This window comes from Microplitis mediator, chromosome 9, assembly GCF_029852145.1.
Source record: "Microplitis mediator isolate UGA2020A chromosome 9, iyMicMedi2.1, whole genome shotgun sequence".
Taxonomy (NCBI): domain Eukaryota; kingdom Metazoa; phylum Arthropoda; class Insecta; order Hymenoptera; family Braconidae; genus Microplitis; species Microplitis mediator.
This window is the reverse complement of record NC_079977.1, coordinates 311,430-329,839: the sequence shown is the minus strand read 5'-3', so window position 1 is coordinate 329,839 and position 18,410 is coordinate 311,430. Positions and strand designations below refer to the sequence as shown.

At 27.2% G+C, this 18,410-nt stretch overlaps 2 protein-coding genes across 6 annotated transcripts; one reads left to right on the top strand and one right to left on the bottom strand.

The window, feature by feature from the left end:
* Window positions 1-256: 256 nt before the first annotated feature.
* On the bottom strand, window positions 257-4,486 carry LOC130674644 (alkylglycerol monooxygenase-like). 5 transcript variants are annotated; one of them, XM_057480035.1, is made up of 9 exons: window positions 4,374-4,486; window positions 3,365-3,512; window positions 3,000-3,127; window positions 1,909-2,060; window positions 1,736-1,839; window positions 1,353-1,667; window positions 925-1,059; window positions 745-858; window positions 257-678 (listed from the first exon to the last, which is right to left on the bottom strand). In XM_057480035.1, the coding sequence occupies exons 2-9, from the start codon at window positions 3,488-3,490 to the stop codon at window positions 463-465; spliced, it is 1,290 nt and encodes a 429-aa protein (XP_057336018.1). In that variant the 5' UTR covers window positions 3,491-3,512; window positions 4,374-4,486; the 3' UTR covers window positions 257-462. The 5 variants fall into 5 exon arrangements, with proteins under 5 accessions (XP_057336018.1, XP_057336021.1, XP_057336019.1 ...); XM_057480038.1 differs by lacking the exon at window positions 4,374-4,486 and adding an exon at window positions 4,288-4,304; XM_057480036.1 differs by lacking the exon at window positions 4,374-4,486 and adding an exon at window positions 3,966-4,103.
* Window positions 4,487-14,892: 10,406 nt separating this feature from the next.
* On the top strand, window positions 14,893-18,209 carry LOC130674507 (nucleolar complex protein 2 homolog). The gene is made up of 10 exons (XM_057479852.1): window positions 14,893-15,048; window positions 15,127-15,534; window positions 15,611-15,732; window positions 15,792-15,901; window positions 16,175-16,332; window positions 16,403-16,627; window positions 16,774-16,962; window positions 17,052-17,303; window positions 17,379-17,594; window positions 17,670-18,209. Exons 2-10 carry the CDS (start codon window positions 15,181-15,183, stop codon window positions 18,168-18,170), a joined length of 2,127 nt encoding a protein of 708 aa, XP_057335835.1. The 5' UTR covers window positions 14,893-15,048; window positions 15,127-15,180; the 3' UTR covers window positions 18,171-18,209.
* The last annotated feature ends 201 nt before the right edge of the window (window positions 18,210-18,410 follow it).

Here is an 18,410-nt window from a genome sequence, read left to right as displayed (position 1 = left end):
TTTTTATTTTTTTTCAAGTCTGAAGAGAAAAATAGAAATTGTCGGAAATCTTCGGTTCGTAACCGCGTAAAATTGGACTATTTTTGTAAGAGTGGGGGTAGAAATTGACGGCGACAGTCGCGGACTCCTCAGAGGTAAAATAATGGCATCAAAAAATTTCTAGATGTACTTCTAATAGAAATTAAAATTATTCATCCAGAAAACTTGAAAATTAATTAAAGAAAAGGTTTTGGTAATAAATGAAAATGAAAAAAAATTTAAGAGAAATAATTTTTAATATTTCAGTCAAGTGAAAATTTTTTCACATTGTATGGCTGCCTGGCTCTTAATATTATCACCAAAGATTGCTTGTCGTTATCTTATTATAAAATTGGCTCAAGGCTTTTAAAAATGATATCAGTTAATTAACAATTATTTTTAAATTTATTAATTGAGTTATTTGTGAATAGATTTTAATTTATTTCAACAGTTTTTTTTTTTACTATTAATTAAATTAATTATCCAAAGGCAAGACGATAAGACATAAATATATGAAATGTAATAAATATTATTGTTGAATAAGACTAGATTCACTATACATCGAGTTAATTCAATAATATTTGCATATTTAAATTTATCAAATAATAATCCTATTGATGTTAATGCAAAAATATTATTCATTATTAATAATGCACAGTCCTGAAAAAAAAGTGTTATTAAATTATTATTATTTTTTTTTTTCTTGTAAAATTGATATTTACTCACTTGTTCTTTACTATAAATATAAAAATGCATATAAAATGCTATAGAAAAATGTAGAAGTATATACAACTTCAGCCAAGTTGATATTAATGGATCATATTTATTTCTAGAAGTTACCTGATGAATTTAAAAAATTAATTATTATAAATTTTTGATTGATACCATGTGTATAAATAGTCATACATTTATTTTATATTCATCAAGACCAAGTCTTGGTGATCCTGGAAACCAACTTGGTCCTTTCCAATAAGCAGATAATTTATCACTAATCGTTTTCATACTTTTACTTTTATCAATCATCGCTTTTGTATAAAAAGTCTAGAAAAATATTTAATTGAAACAAAAAACCCAATAAGGGCATCTTTAGAGTGTTTCCCACTTTTTAAAAATATCCAATGACTAGAACTTCTTCCAGAGAACTAATGAACTTCGAAATCGCTCCCACTACCGTAAATTTTTAAACTGCGCACGCGCGAAGAAAATATTAAGTATAGAGAACTTCAAAAGTGGGGGTAAAAGTTCAAAGTCATTGAATATTTTTAAAAAATGGCGGGTATTGTTTGAGAATCCCCTTTATTTTTGATTTTTGAATTGAGTAATTAAATATTTACTTGTAAATATATTGGATTAAATGTCCGTGGACTAACAACAAGGCCGTAAATAATATTTTTATCCGGCAATTCATTCATAAAAGTACCAAATAGTCTATCCCAAATAATAAAAACACCTCCGTAGTTTTTATCTAAACAATATAAATTACAACCGTGATGTACACGATGATGTTTCGGTGTATTGAAGATAAATTCAAGTAGTCCCAGGTCATTGATAACAGTCGTGTGAATCCACAGCTGATAAATTAAATTAAATTGATGGTGGGTTATAAAATTCGACGGCGGTATAAATAATGCCAGTGGTAAATAAAACATCTGAGATAAAAATGAAACAAAATTAATTATTAAAATATATAACGATGAAATATATAATATCAACTTACAAAACTACACCACTGCTGTAATATTGACTGCCGGAGGCCAACCACAAGATTGAATTCCTCGCTGCTATGGTGGACTTGATGTTGCGACCACAAAAAATGTACTTCTGTATTAATAATAATATTTATAAAAAAAATATATCGTTATATTTATTTTAAAAATAAGGTAATACGACCATGGTTCAAACGATGGACCCAATAGTAACAAAAATCTACTCCTATCAGAGTTAAGTACCACGTCCATAATGAATTCCAGGGTAAATTCAGTACATGATATTTATTATAAATATAAATATACATATAATACTCAGCACCTCGAAAAAAAATTCTAGAATTTTTTAATTATTGATTAATTACTACAAATTAAATTTGTACAGAAGGAAATTGGGCAGAACGCAGCCCTGATTAAACAACTGAATCCGATCGAATTAAACAGAATTAAATTTTTAATTCTCTTTAATTCAGATAAATTCTGTTAATTCGGTACGTAACTTAAAAATGAATTCTGTCTAATTCGGCAGGAAAACCGGAATTTGTCCAAATTAAAACGAATTTAAATAATTCTATTCGGTTTAATTCTGATCCGAATTAAACTGAATTAAAACGAATTTGAAATTTCTAATCCGAATTAAAGTGAATTAAAACGAATTTGAAATTTTTAAATCAGTTTTATTCTGTTTAATTCAAATTCAAATTTTCAATTCAGTTGAATTCTGTTTTGCAGAATTCGACAGAATATAACAGAATTAAATTTTTAATTCTATTTAATTCAGATAAATTCTGTTAATTTGGTACCTAACTTAAAAATGAATTCTGTCTGATTCGGCAGGAAAACCAGAATTTGTCCAAATTAAAACGAATTTAAATAATTCTATTCGGTTTAATTCTGATCCGAATTAAACTGAATTAAAACGAATTTGAAATTTCTAATCCGAATTAAACTGAAATAAAACGAATTTGAAATTTTTAAATCAGTTTTATTCTGTTTAATTCAAATTCAAATTTTCAATTCCGTTAAATTCTGTTTTGCAGAATTCGACAGAATATAACAGAATTAAAATTTTTAATTCAGCCGAATTCAGTTGTTTAATCAGGGAGATAAAAAATATTTTTCAGATTAATTTTTAAATAACAGAAATTAATTTTCTGAAAATAAAGTTTAAAAATTTGAATTAATATTTCGCCCAATCTTCCTTATCATTTTTATTATCATTATTAAATATTTATAATTAATTTTTGTTGACATTAAAATGTTACCTAAGCTTACCGTCCAGACTCTTGGAGCATCCAATGAGAAAGTGAAGTAATATGATCATTCAAACGGAATGTACTTTTTTTTTTCCCCAACAATACTAACTGCTCCATAATAATAAGAATAAAAAACGGAAACCATGCCTATTAATCCAAAATGCATATTTTTAAATTACAATTTCAAAAATGCCAATTTATAAATTTTGTTAAAAAAAAATCTATCAAAAGAGTAGTTGTCAATTTTAATCTTTGACATGATAAAGATAAGATAAAATTATATTTAAACAAAATCTACTTCAGATAAAATGGATGATAAATAATTGATAAAATTTATGATTACAAGTAATAGTTTTAATTAATTTATTTAATTAGTAAAATTACCTGATATTGATAGTCGGGTACTTCCGCTACAGATTCAAATCTCGATTCAAAAGGGTCAACAATATACCACAGCATCCCAACATTTTTTATATGCATTAAATAATCCGTTTTGTAACTTTCATTCATAATTATATTAGATATTCAATACCTATTGATTATATTTATTACTCTAATTATTATTATTGTAACACACATTAATGTAATAAGGAAATATTTAAATTTAAAGTATAAAATAACAAAAACACTTTAGTGAATCTTAAACTATTATTTAAAATAAAAATATGATCCTGAAGTTAGCAGACAATTAAAAATTTTGGATTTTTTTTTGAACAATTAAATTTGAACAAAAAAAAAAACTAAAAATATGCACATGTAGAAAATTAAAAAAACTATAGGTGCAATTTTTAAAAATATTTTTTTTCTTGAATATAACGTTTTTAAAAAAATCAAAAAATCATTAGACGTCGACTAACTTTAGTATCGTATAAAAATAACTGAATGTATAAAAACTTGTAATGTAATTTAATCACAATTTCCATGTATGAGTATATTTGAATATGTTATATAAGATAGATTAAATAAAAAAGTAAACTCTAAGTACTGGTAGGATGTGTACACATGCACTTGATAAGTTACACGTCGGTCGTGTATCGTCGATCGTCGCCAAACAACGTGTGGATATCTTAAAGAAGTGAAACTCTGTATAAATAGTTTCATTATACAGCTGACAATAATTTCATTTCACATGACCATTATTATTCATTTTTTTTTCTTTATTTAATTTTTTTTTTATCGCTTTTAATGGATAATTTATTTCTGCACGTTGAGATTAATCATGTCAGTTTATTTATTTATCGTAAATTAACGCTGGGTATTATTTGAATATTTTAAAATTTAATTATTAGAGTACGGAAGAAGATTACTTGATAGTGAGTGAATAGATTATCTATTTGATAAAACTTATTAATATTTTATTAATTTTTTGTTATGGATAATTTTATTTAATTACTTTTTTGCGGTTCAATTATGACGATTATTTGGTATTTTTTACGACTGATTGTTAATTTAATTTCAGCGGATACTGAGATGATAATATGAGGCGCGCATTTTATATTTGTTGTGAGTGATCTATTTATATCGTGTACATTTATCGGGAACACATCAAGGCCGCATGAGAAAGATGCGCGCGGCTCAGCGGGAAAGTATTTGTCGATATCAAGATTTGAATGGAGAGAAAAACTTGGAAGTAAACGAGGATCGTAATGTATCATCAGTAAATTTTAGAGATTTTTTTCTGTAACTTTTACAGAACTCTTTTTTCCGTGTATATTTTATTTATTTATACTTAATTACATACATATATTAATAAATAAAAGATTGAATTTAAAATAAACAAGAGGTATTTTCTTATTTAAATCAAAATTGTTCACTATAGGAAAATTAAAATTAATAAAAAAAAAAAAAAGCCACTAAGAACCATTGCTCTAGTGCGCATGCGCAAACATTTAAAAAAATAAAAAATCTTTCAGAAGACATTCTGTAGAAATTTTTTTTTCTTTTTTAGGGTATATATATGTATAAAAATTAATGATATAGTTTTTTTAATGATATTTTGTTCTCTTTTTATACTTTCTTTGATATTTATTACTATTAAGTAAATATAAGTATGCATATTTTATTTATTTATATTTAATTACATACATATATTAATAAATAAAAGATTAAATTTAAAATGAACAAGAGGTATTTTCTTATTTAAATCAAAATGCTCACCATAGGAAAATTAAAATTAATAAAAAAAAAAAAAAGCCACTAAGAACCATGTTCTAGTGCGCATGCGCAAACATTTAAAAAAATAAAAAATCTTTCAGAAGACATTTTGTAGAAATTTTTTTTTTCTTTTTAAAGTATATATATATGTATAAAAATTAAAATTTTTTTTTCTCATTCGATTTTTCACAGTAATATTCATTTTCGGTAAGACGAATGTCATACAGGAAATTAATATTTTGAAGAAGTAAATGAAAAATACAAATAATTAAAAAAAAAATTATTCATAATATATATACATAAGTGTATACATATTTTCATAATTCATAATTTTTTTTGTTTATTTACCTGTATTTATAAGGATTCTTCTGCTTCTTAACTATAGTGATTTGTCACTTTCTTAAATATATACTTATTTCTACTTATAAACTAAAATATTTAATTAAGAATAGAGGAAAGGTTTTTTTTTTCAATTATAAATGCTCAATTAAAAATAATAAAAGTAAAAATTTATTATTTAAAAAAAAAAAAAAAAAAAAGCGGCTGAGGACCGACTTCCTATACTGTGCGCATTCACCTACAATTGTATTTATTTAAAAATACAATTGTAGTGGTCTAAGCTATTTTCTTTTGGTAGAAAGAAAATAGCCCGTTTGGGAAACCTCCACACTGATAAAATACTCCAATAAAAATCCGATAGACCCGGAATCTATCGGTTTAAATCAGAGGATTTTATCAGTGATAAAACCCGACCAACACAGTGGTCACTCGATTGGTGACCAAAAAATAGCTAAATTACAATACAAAATATAATACAGTACATAATTACGAAAAAAATATAAATAATAAATATAAATATATATAAAATTTCTTAAAATTAAATCTTAATAATAATATCCAGGCCCGGATAAATAATATCACACACATTCATCATACTCTTAAATTAAATTAAATAATCATCACACAAACTTATGATTAAGAGGTAATGGGAAAAAAGGGAAAAATTAAAATTAAATTTAAGCAACCCAAACCATGCAATCAAACCCAAATAAAAAAAAACAAAAAACAAACCATGCAATCAAACCCAAATAAAAAAAAAACAAAAAACAAACCATGCTATCAAACGCAAATAAAAAAAATAAAAAAACAAACCATGCTATCAAAGCCAAATACAAATAAAAAAAAAGAATGCACGAGCCAAGCAAAAAAACATGCCACTCGCACTCATTCTTATAAAATAGAAAAATATAAATTAAATCATTAAATTATAAATCTCTCTCATATCATTCATCACACTCACACCTTAATACAAAAATTAATTATAATTAAGCTTAAATTAAATATATAATAAATTTTCTTCCTGGTTCTGGTCCTGGTCCTGGTCCTGGTCCTGGTCCTGGTCCTGGTCCTGGTTCTCCTGTTGGTCCTTGGTATCCCTGGGCATCCTTCATAAAAGATCTACCAAAAAGTAAATCCAAAGTATGTACCTAAACTTGAGAAAAAAAACATTTAAAAAAAAAGAAAAAATTAATGGACAGTCCGTGTAACTTCAATCGGCCGAGGATTAGGTAATAAGTCTCTGGAATCTTGAAAATCTACTGAAAAAAATAATTAAAAAATTATGCGTCCAAACCTAAAAAATAAAAAAAATTTATAAAATAAAATAAAAATTCTTGAAGAGGGTCCGTAATCTTAAAAAATCTATAGTAACAAAAAAAAATTATTATATTTCTCTAAAAAAAAAAAAAGATTATCATTAAACATTTCGGGCGGTTCTCGTATCTCGTTTTAATTTATGTTTTCAAAATAATAATTGGAATGCTATCAAAACTGAACTGTACGTGTAGCATTAGGCCACCAGTCAATCGATAAATCGACTCCCCATTTGATCGCACACAAAAGTCACTATAAAATCACATTATTATGATATCATCAATAAAACCATTGCAGTCAATATTAATATCAATTGTGTAATGTGACCTGCCAGGGCCAATTACACTATCATTATAAAATGATAATGGTATTGATATTAATTATGATAACAACAATAATAATGATAATACCAATAATAACATGAAAATAATAGATATTCTTAGAGTATACGACAAATGAGGATCGACATCGATTAAACTGGAGGGTTATGCATACCAGCTCAGAAGATCAGAATAAATTAAAAAAACATGAAATTAAATAAAACTAAAGGGTAACCTAACTAGTGCAATAAATTAATTCATTAATTGGAGAAAAAAAACTGACTCTAAAATCAATGACTCTACTTCTGCAAAAATCTCTAATAAAAGTGACTCTACTTTTGAAAAATAATGACTCTAATAAACGTGATTCTACTTTCAGAAAAAAAAAATGACTCTAATTCTAAAAAACTGACTTTGATTGTATAAAAAATGAATCGAATTAAATGACTCGACTTTTAAAAAAATGATTCTAATTGATATGACTCTACTTTTGTAAAAGTGATTTAAATCTCTAGAATTTTAATTAAAAAAAGGGGGGGGGGGTAAAGTACATTTACAATAAATTAATCGATTAAAATAAAAAAAAATTAGAAAAAAATGGCTCCAATTGAAGTGACTACTTTTTGAAAATTGACTCTACTTTTATAAAATTGACGTTAAATTGAATGACTCGACTGTTTTAAAAATGACTCGACTTTGATAACGATAAAAAAATTGAGGGTGAATGAGCATTTACATTAAATTAATTAATTGAAATCGAATCCCCTTTCGACAGCACACAAAAATTACTATAAACTCATATTATTATAATATCATCAATAAAACTATTGCAGTCAAAATTAATATCAATTGTGTAATGTGACCTGCCAGGGCCAATTACACTATCATTATAAAATGATAATGGTATTGATATTAATTATGACAGCAACAATAATAATGATAATACCGATAATAACATGAGAATAATAGATATTCTTAGAATATACGTCGAAAGTAGATCGACTTCAATTAAAAATTTAAATTTAAAAAACGATAGGGTAACCTGACCTAATGCCAAGTCTCGATTAGCGGGAAAAAAAAAACTGACTCTACTTTAATAAAAATGACTCTATACCGATAAAACTGACTCTACTACTATTTAATTGATGCTAAATTACGTAACCCTACTATTTAAAAAATGGCTCGAATTAAATAACGATAAAAAATTGAGGATAAATGAGCGTTTGCATTAAATTAATTAATTGTAATAAAAAATTAAAAATTAAAAAAAAAAAAAACTGGCTCTAATTCAAGTGACTCTACTTTTAACAAATTGATGCTAAATTACGTAACACTACTATTTAAAAAATGACTCGAATTAAATAACGATAAAAAATTGAGGATAAATGAGCGTTTGCATTAAATTAATTAATTGTAATAAAAAATTAAAAATTAAAAAAAAAAATGGCTCTAATTCAAGTGACTCTACTTTTAATAAATTGAAGCTAAATTAAGTGACTCTACTGTTTAAAAAATGACTCTATACCAATAAAACTGACTCTAGTTCTAATAAATTGACGCTAAATTAAATGACTCGGCTCAGATTACGATAAAAAAAATTAAGAATGAATGAGCATTTATATTAAATTAAGTAAAATTAATTGAAATTAAAACCATTGAAAATTTATGGTACTTAAAATGACTCTAATTATGTAAAAATTACTCTAATTTAAATGACTATGCCTTAAAAAAGCTGACTTTAATTCAAATTTCTACTTGTATAAAATTGAAATAAAAAAAAATAATTGGGGTGCAAATGCGAGTGTGATAGAAAAGTGTGTGTATGTGTGTCTGATTTTTTAAGCAATAATAAAAACTACGTAATATATTACCATCAAAACCGAACTGTATGTGTAGCATTAGGCCACCAGCCAATCAATAAATCGACTCCCCGTTTTGATCGCACACAAAAGTCACTATAAAATCACATCATTATCAATATCATCAATAAAACCATTGCAGTCAATATTAATATCAATTGTGTAATTTGACCCGCCAGGGCCAATTACACCATCACTATTACACTTATAAAGTGATAATGATATTGTTATTAATCATGACAACAACAATAATAATGATGATACCGATAACAACATGATAATGATAGATTTTCTTAGAGTATACGACCAATGAGGATCGACATCGATCGAACCGGAGGGTTATGCGTACCAGCCCAGAAGATCAGGATATATATTATCAAAAAAACTAACAATGAAATAACGCGATCGCCTGACCTAGTGCCAGGGTTTTCTTTTACGCGGAAATGCCATTTAAATTTAATATATTATTAAAGAAAAAAAAAAAAAATAGATTTTTAATGTGACTCTAATAAAATTAATACTACATTCAAGCAATACTAACGAGTAAACTCAAAACTCTACAGCTATTGACACCTGATCAAGTGCCAGGTGTCTTTTTTAATTTAAATCTACTTTTAATGAATTCAAGGGTAAAAAAATTAGGGGTATAGATTGGTGTGTAAATTAAAGTCGCCGTAAACGAGGTTGTGAGTAACCTCAACTTACGGCGACGTGTAAGGTGTGACTCGATTTCATTGAAGATGAACAGAGTCTTAGGGGGTGGTGTAAGTGGGGGTGTATGTGAATTTAAGCTAAAAAAAAACCCTATGCAAAATTGATTCTAATTTCAAAACCCCTGGACCAGTAACTTAAATATTTAAAAAAAACGTGACGCTAATATTTGAATTTTAAAAAAAACGGGGGGGGGGGGGGGGGGTAAATCACCACTCTTATAAAAAAGGGATAAGGTGACTCTAATTTAAAAAAAACCCAAATTATTTAATTAATCTACTTCCCCGATCAGTCTAGTGACATAAAAACCCCAGTCCTATATTATTCCCCTCCTATATATAGTAACTAACTTATTAACTAACGCAGCAAAAGTGACTCTAATTATTTAAATAATAATAATAATAATAATAATAATAAATGAAAAATACACACCGCTCTACAGACACTTAAACACTTAAAAAAGAAAAGTTTTGATCAGAAAAATTTTTTATGGATTGAGACCGGCACCCAAATCGCACCCGGGTACTCAAAGGGTGGGACAGAATAATCCATAAAAAATTAAAACTGATCAGGGAAAATTTCTTTTTTCAGCTTTTTATGCATTAAAAAATGAAAAAAATAAATTTTTTTTAAATTTTAATGTATAAAAAAAATATTTTATATACGCTGTTATGGTTGGCCACCCATAACAGCGTAACAATATTTTTCGCCTTTAAGATCTATAGAGCGATATATATTTTTAGACTCTAATTCGCGTGAATTTAATTTGACCTAAATTATAAGAACCAAGTGTCCTTATAATCCCTAATACCCCTAAACCCCCAGCTAAATCACTAGACCAATATCCCATTTCGCGGAAAAAAACCCAATGCGAATTAATTAAAAAAAAAAAAAAGGGTAAGAGTGGCAATTGTTGGGGAAGGGTTGGTTGATTCTAGAATTTAACGCGTGATTCTACTGAGAGAATACTCTCAACAAAAAACCTATTACTGGTCCACTAATTAATCTAATTACCCCGATTATAAAATTAAAAATTATCCTAGCAATACAAGGGAGTGAGTTGGGTATACGCAAAGTGCGTATTTATGTGTGTGAGGTGGGTAAAAAATGGTGTGTTTAAATTATCAACAGCAGAAGGCTATTGATAACAAATCAATCTATACCCCATGTTAAATTAAAAAAAAAAAATGATAACTCCAGAAGGGAGTTATTTAATTTATAAGAAAAAGCAAAAAAAAAGTTTACTCGGTTAGTACTGCTTGTGATTCAAATGACTCTAATTAAAATGAATTAAAAAAAAAAAAAAAACCAAGACTAAGTTCAAAAAACTAAATGACTCTACTTTCAAAAAACTAACTTGATTTAAATGGCATTTTTTAAAATTGAATGAATTTAATTTGAATTTACTGTAATTAAAGTGACTCTATTTTTGAAAAACTGACTCTAATTTAAATGACTTGACTTGCAAAAAAAACCGGAATTTTATTTTACTTAATACGGAATTTAATTTATTAAAAAAAAAAAAAAAATGTGAAACTCGATTTCTAATTAAATGTAAGTGAATCTAATTTTAAAAAGCTAATGTAAAATTTGTGTTTACGAATTCACACCCCAATAATAAATATATTAATTTAATTATTAAAAGATGACTCGAATGTTACTGATTTTAAAATAAATTTAACTGCTCGAATTTAATTCAAAGAAACTAAAAGTAATGCAAACGACTCGACTTTAGTTTAAAAAAAAGAAAAAAATAACCGAATTCAATACAAATGCTCAATTTCAATTAAAAAAAAAAATATTAATTGTAATGACTCGACTTTTAATTTTAAAAAACTGAATTTAATTCAAATGACTCGAATTCTAATTTAAAAAACCGAATTTATTGCAAATGCTCGACTTTAATTAAAAAAAAACTTAATTTGATTTGAATGACTCGACTAATAAAAATCTGATTTTAATTTATTGCAAATGCTCAATTTTAATTAAAAAAAAAAAAATATTGATTGTGATGACTCGACTTTTAATTTAAAAAAAATGAATTTAATTCAAATGACTCGAATTCTAATTTAAAAAACCGAATTTATTGCAAATGCTCGACTTTAATTAAAAAAAAAAAATTAATTTAATTTGAATGACTCGACTAATAAAAATCTGAATTAAATTTATTGCAAATGCTCAATTTTAATTTAAAAAAAAAAATATTGATTGTAATGACTCGACTTTTAAATCAAAAAAACTGAATTTAATTCAAATGACTCGACTATTCAAAATCTGAATCTAATTTATTGTAAATGGCTCGACTTGAATTTAAAAAGAATGAATTTAATTAAAATGACTCGACTTTTAAATCAAAAAAACTGAATTTAATTAAAATGACTCGACTTTGAATTTAAAAAAACTGAATTTAATTTAAATGACTCGACTATTCAAAATCTGAATCTAATTTATTGCAAATGGCTCGACTTGAATTTAAAAAGAACTGAATTTAATTAAAATGACTCGACTTTAAATTAAAAAAAGATACGGAACCGTTAAAAAATATTAAAAAGTGAAATTAAATATATAGATTATAATGGAGAAGAGAAAAGAGAATGACAGAAACTAAAAAACAATAACAAACCTCAACAGAGAAATAACTTTATTTCCCTGCCGAACGATGCCAGTTGATCAGCTGGTAGGATGACAGCTAGCAGTTCATTGAGGCTGGTCAGTGTTCTTTGGTTCCATCCTTCCTTCCCAGTCAAGACATCAGAAAAGGATTTTTCATCGTTGGAATCCATTGATAATCTATCTAAATAATCAACACTAATTAATATATAAAAACACTGTTGACTTGTATAATTAATTGGATTGACAAAAAAATTAAAAAAAAAAAATTGATTTTTTCAACTTGCGAAAACGCCGGTTGAAAAAAAAAATTTTTTTTAAAAATGGCTAATTATGACGTTACAGGTTAAAAAAAAAATTCAAAAAAAGTCAACAATATTTTTAAAAATAGTTGAACACTTCGACAACGATGCGTACGCATCGAGTGCCGGGTGCCAACTGACCCTTTCCACCCTTGCCCTTAGGACGCTCACTTCACCCCCACTTCACCCCCACTTACTAGTCGACCAGCGCAGAAAATAATTTCATTGGTACCCTTCTCCCTCCGCGCATGGGGTGGGAATCTCCCGCCAATCGCGCCCTTAGCTCCCTACTACCACCCCACCCGCTCTCTAGCAGCTATGACGCGTTCCTCACACCACCCAGCCCTAAAATCTGATGCAATAATTTTTTTAATTAAATAATTCCTTAATTTTAATTAAATTTTCATGTTTTTTATCCTAAAATCTATTTAATTCACATATATTAATGCATATGCAACTAATTAACGCAAATTCACATGCAAATGAGACATGCAAACTCGTTTAATTGTCGATTAAAAAGTCTAGTCGATAACAAAATGTGCTTTAATAATTAAATTAAATTATTATAGATCTTTTAATGTTTAAATAAGATCTATTTCATTTAATTATTTACATGCAACTGCAATTTAAAAAGCGGAATTTTATTCCTGCAAAATTGATTTTCAATTTGTTTTTTCAAGACACAATAAATCTCTTTGTATGAAATCAAAGTGTCAAAAATCATTTATTATTCCTTGATTATTATTTAAGTTATTTTTATTATTTTATTATCAAGTGATTTTAGCATAAAAAACATGAAAATTTCATTAAAAATTAAGGAATTATTTAATTAAAAAAATGATTGCATCAGATTTTAGGGCTGGGTGGTGTGAGGACGCGTCATAGCTGGTAATTCTCCCTCCCGCTCTCTAGCAGCTATGACGCGTCCTCACACCACCCAGCCCTAAAATCTGATGCAATAATTTTTTTTAATTAAACAATTCCTTAATTTTAATTAAATTTTCATGTTTTTTATCCTAAAATCTATTTAATTCACATTTATTAATGCATATGCAACTAATTAAATCAAATTCACATGCAAATGAGACATGCAAACTCGTTTAATTGTTGATTTAAAAGTGTACAGCATAAGAAAATGTTCTTCAATAATTAAACAAAATTATTATATATCTTATAAAGTTTGAATAAGATATATATCATTGAATTATTAAAATAATTTCCAATTAAGTCGATAAGTTTTGATGATAGTTAATTAAAAGTTAAAGTAATCAAGATTTTAAACGTTTTATTTGTTCATTCATTTCTTCTAACAGTACATGTCCACTTATTGAAGAGTTTACGAGTGTAAAAAGTCTTTCCTCAGTCACCCTGTTTTTTAATAATTAATTTTTATCCTCATTGCTGTGACTTATTTTTTATTTTTAAACCTTTTCTTTATTTTTAATTAAATATTTAATTTTACAAATAAAAATAAGTGTATTTTAAAAAAAGAAAGTAAATTTATTTATAAAAAATAAACTACACACATAAATACATAATTACACACGTAAGTTCAAAAAACAAAATTTTAATATAAACGTGCAAAGAATTTTTTATCGGACACCCACTTTGTATTTTAAAATTTTTGCGCATGCTCACTCATTGTTGGTTAGTGATTTGAAATTTTGACTGAGTAAAAATTTTTTTTTACCATGAATTGAATTTATTTTACTTATTTTTGTGCCCGCGGATGATCTAGAATTGATTTCAAGTCAATTGATCTCCGAAAAAAAAAGTTGGGGGTGGGTCGAGCTCTCAGAGGGACACTTTTGTGTTGTGAGCTGCTGTAGTGGATCTGGGGCTGAGTAAAAATTTTTATCCTCCATTAATTGGGTTTATTTCTCATACTCTTATTCTTTCTGATAATTTATAATTGATTTTAGTCTACTTTAAGATTATTGTGTCCAGTCTGGTCACCGCGAACCTTCACTTAATTTAAATTTAATCTTCAGCTTCAATTAATGATCCATCTCAGTAAAATATCATTCAAATCAGTTATCGTTTCATAGAAATCTCCTTGTCGTTATAATTTAAAGATGATCCTAAAGTTAGCAGACATTTAAAAATTTTTGAATTTTCGTTTTGCAATAAATCAACTGCAAAAAAATAATATAAAAATATGCGCATGTAGAAAATTTTAAAAATTACAGGTGCAATTTTTTCAAATATTTTTTTAAAAATTTTTTATCGTCTAAAAAAAAATCCAAAAATTATTAGACGTCTGCTAACTTCAGTATCATATTTAAAGTGGGGGTAATTGTCGCTCGCTGCGCTCCGCTTTCCGCTTATTATGTTTCGGCTGTCCCGGCATTAGTTTTACCCACGTGTTTCTGCAATTAAACAAACACAAGTTTTATAAATAGCAATAATTTAACTAATTATCAATATAATTTATAATTACTATAGTGTATTTATTCCAGGTAATTAAAATTTTTTAAATCTTAATTAATAACCTAATATCTAATTTCAATCTTATAAATGTGGGTGTAATTTTCTAGGTTAGACCACGTTTCCATAACTTGTAATCACATAATTTTTATTTAAGTCTAACAATGAAAATAAAAGAAAAGGGAACGAAAAAAGTCAAGTCGACGAAGAAAATTAAAAAGAAATCAGTGAAAAGTAAAAATCTCAGTGAGGTTACGACTGACGAATTTTTTGAAGATGACTTCGAGGTTGACGACGACAATGAAAAAGAGCCCGTGGATTCAGACAGCGGGGAAAGTGAACTAGATCCCAAGGAACATAAAAAGTCTCTGAAAAAATTAGAAAACACTGACCCTGAGTTTTTCAAATTTTTAAAACAAAATGACAAAAAGTTGTTGGAGTTCGAGTTATCTGATGATGACGTTGATCAAGACTCTGATGACGAGGAAGGAGTTCATGTACCAGATGACGATTTAGCTGTACGTTAAATTCATTAATTTTTGCTATAATTAAATTAATGTGGCAGGTTTTAATTATTGTAATTTTTGTAATTAGGTAAATAGTGACGAAAGTGATTATGAGGACAAGGAAGTAATTAAAAATCAAGCACAAGGTGGCCCCGTCAAGGTAACTTTGAAGTTACTCAAGAAATGGCAAGAAGAAATTCAAACAGACAAGTAAGTGTTAAATATATTTATTTATATTTATTTTATTAACTTTAAATAATTAATTTTAGATCCATCAAAACAATAAAATGTATCGTCGAAGCTTTTCATGCCGCACTTTTGACAGTTGCCGATCCAGAAGAATCAAAAAATGTCGAGTACAAAGTTGACGGGAGTGCTGGTAAGTATTATAATTTATATAAATTTTTATGATCCTAAAGTTAGCAGACAATTTAAAATTTTTGGATTTTTTTTTTCAACAAATAAAATCCAAAGAAAAAAAATCCAAAAAAATGCACATGTAGAAAATATAAAAAACTATAATTGCAATTTTTCAAAATATTTTATTTTTATAATTTATCGTTTTGAATAAATTTCAAAAATTATTAGACGTCAGCTAACTTTAGTATCATTGAATTTTTCATTAAATAATTAATTTAAAAAATTTCCGTAGCATTCAATGGAGTCGTACAACTGTGCGTAATTAATCTGCCGACTGCATTCAAAAAATTTTTGAAAATTACCACAGACTCGCGATTTGAAGCCCATAAATCAAAACGCTTTGGTAAAATAAAAGGAATATTGAAACAATATTTAACTGATTTACTCCAAGTATGTGCGAAATAAATATTTTAATTATAAGTCAGTCCAATTTCAATTTATTTATTAAATTTCATTGCAGATTTTGGAACATGTGACATCAGCAGACATACAAGTGGTGTTATTGAAACACTTACATCAAATGATGTCGTTTACGCAATCCTTTTCCTCGTTAAATAAACCTCTTTTGCGAATTTTATTGAAATGTTGGTCAACTGGCGAGGAAACTGTACGCATTGTTGCGTATTTGAGTATAATACAGATGGCAACAACTCGCAAGGAATCAATTCTTGATAATCTTTTCAGGGTAAATATTAAATATTATTATTATTATTATTATTTGTTAAAATCCCCAGGAGTTGGGCTCTATCGAGGTCCGCTCCTGAGCGCCATCCGTTACTGCTACGGTATTACAGTAATTTTTTTTTTCTAATTAAAATTATTTAATTGCAGACAATGTATATAAAATATGTTGAAAATTCAAAATTTGTTTCGTCAAATTCACTGCCAGGAATTAATTTTATGAGACACTCATTAGCTGAAATTTATATGCTTGATCATAATCTAGCTTATAATCATGCATTTTTGTATATACGCCAACTTGCAATTCATTTGAGAAATGCATTGACAATTAAGAAAAAGGTATATATTTATTTTATTGGACATATCGGAAGTTAACAAGCGCACGGTGATTTCAAGTATTTTTTTAAAATTTTATTAATTATTTTTAGGAGCAATTCCAAGCAGTTTATAATTGGCAGTACATTAATTCATTGAAATTTTGGTGTAAAATAATAACGTTGTCAAAGAGCCAATCAATGTTACGCTCGTTGTTGTATCCGTTGGTGCAAATAATTACTGGAACAATTAAATTGATACCTACCTCACAATATTATCCATTGAGATTCCACTGCTGTCAGATGCTGATCACTCTGGCTAAAGAAACAGAAACTTTCATACCCGTTTTACCATTTTTGTTGGAGGTATGCTCTATACTTTTTAATTAATTATTTTTATTTTAATTACTGTTAGTAATTATTATCATTTTTTTTGCCCAGGTATTGAATTCTTATGACTTTAATAAAAAACATCAGAGGTCACAAATGAAACCTATGTCATTCATGTGTTTATTGCGAGTGTCAAAGGCCCAATTAAAAGAAAATGGATTTAAAGATGCTATCATTGAGGATATTTATCAATTAATACTTGAAAATGCGGCCAATGACAGTCACACTGTATACTTTCCAGATTTATATGTTCCGTGTATTATCCAGGTAAGAAAAAAAATTAAATTAACGACTTCCTGAATAATAGACGAATATGAGTTTAAACGATAAAATTTTTTTCAGTTGAAATCATTTTTGAAGAAATGTAAAGTTGGTAATTTCTGTAGAAAAATAAAACAATTGGCTGATAAAATTCAAGAAAACCGTCAGTTTGTCGAAGGCGAACGTAACAAAGTTGTATTAAATCTTTGTGATTTAAAATCAATTAAAAACTTTGAGAATCAATTGAAAGTACAGCAATCGCCTTTATCTAAATTTTATGAAAGCTGGTTCAAAATAAACCAATCCCAGAAATTAAAATTATTAACCAACAACGATGAATTGGGAGAATACAGATTACTTGGTCTTAAATCGCGTAATAAAAGGCGCAATGATGACGGAGATCACGATAGTGACTTGGATATGCCCGTTGAAGAAATGAATGAGCTGTTGGAAAAACAAGCTGATAAGAAAAAAATGAAGAAAAGAAAAAACAAAAAAGTTAAATTATCCCATGGTGATGATGAAGATACCACTAGTGTAAATGATATTGTTAAAGATACTAAACCTGATGACTGGGATTGAATTCATTTTTTTTTAAATAAAACTTATTTTTTAAACCTACTGGAATTATTTTTTTTTTATTTGCTATTTAAATCGATAAGTTTTTGTTGTGGGCTGAGATTTGAAGGTTTTATTGGAGGCCGTTCCCATGCACAAATTGTGTGTTTAATATAAATCGGCGATGACGAGGGGAATGGAGGATGTGGAGATGGATGTAAGAAGAAAATCCCAACCAATTTTAAGGTGTCGCTTCTGGTGGTC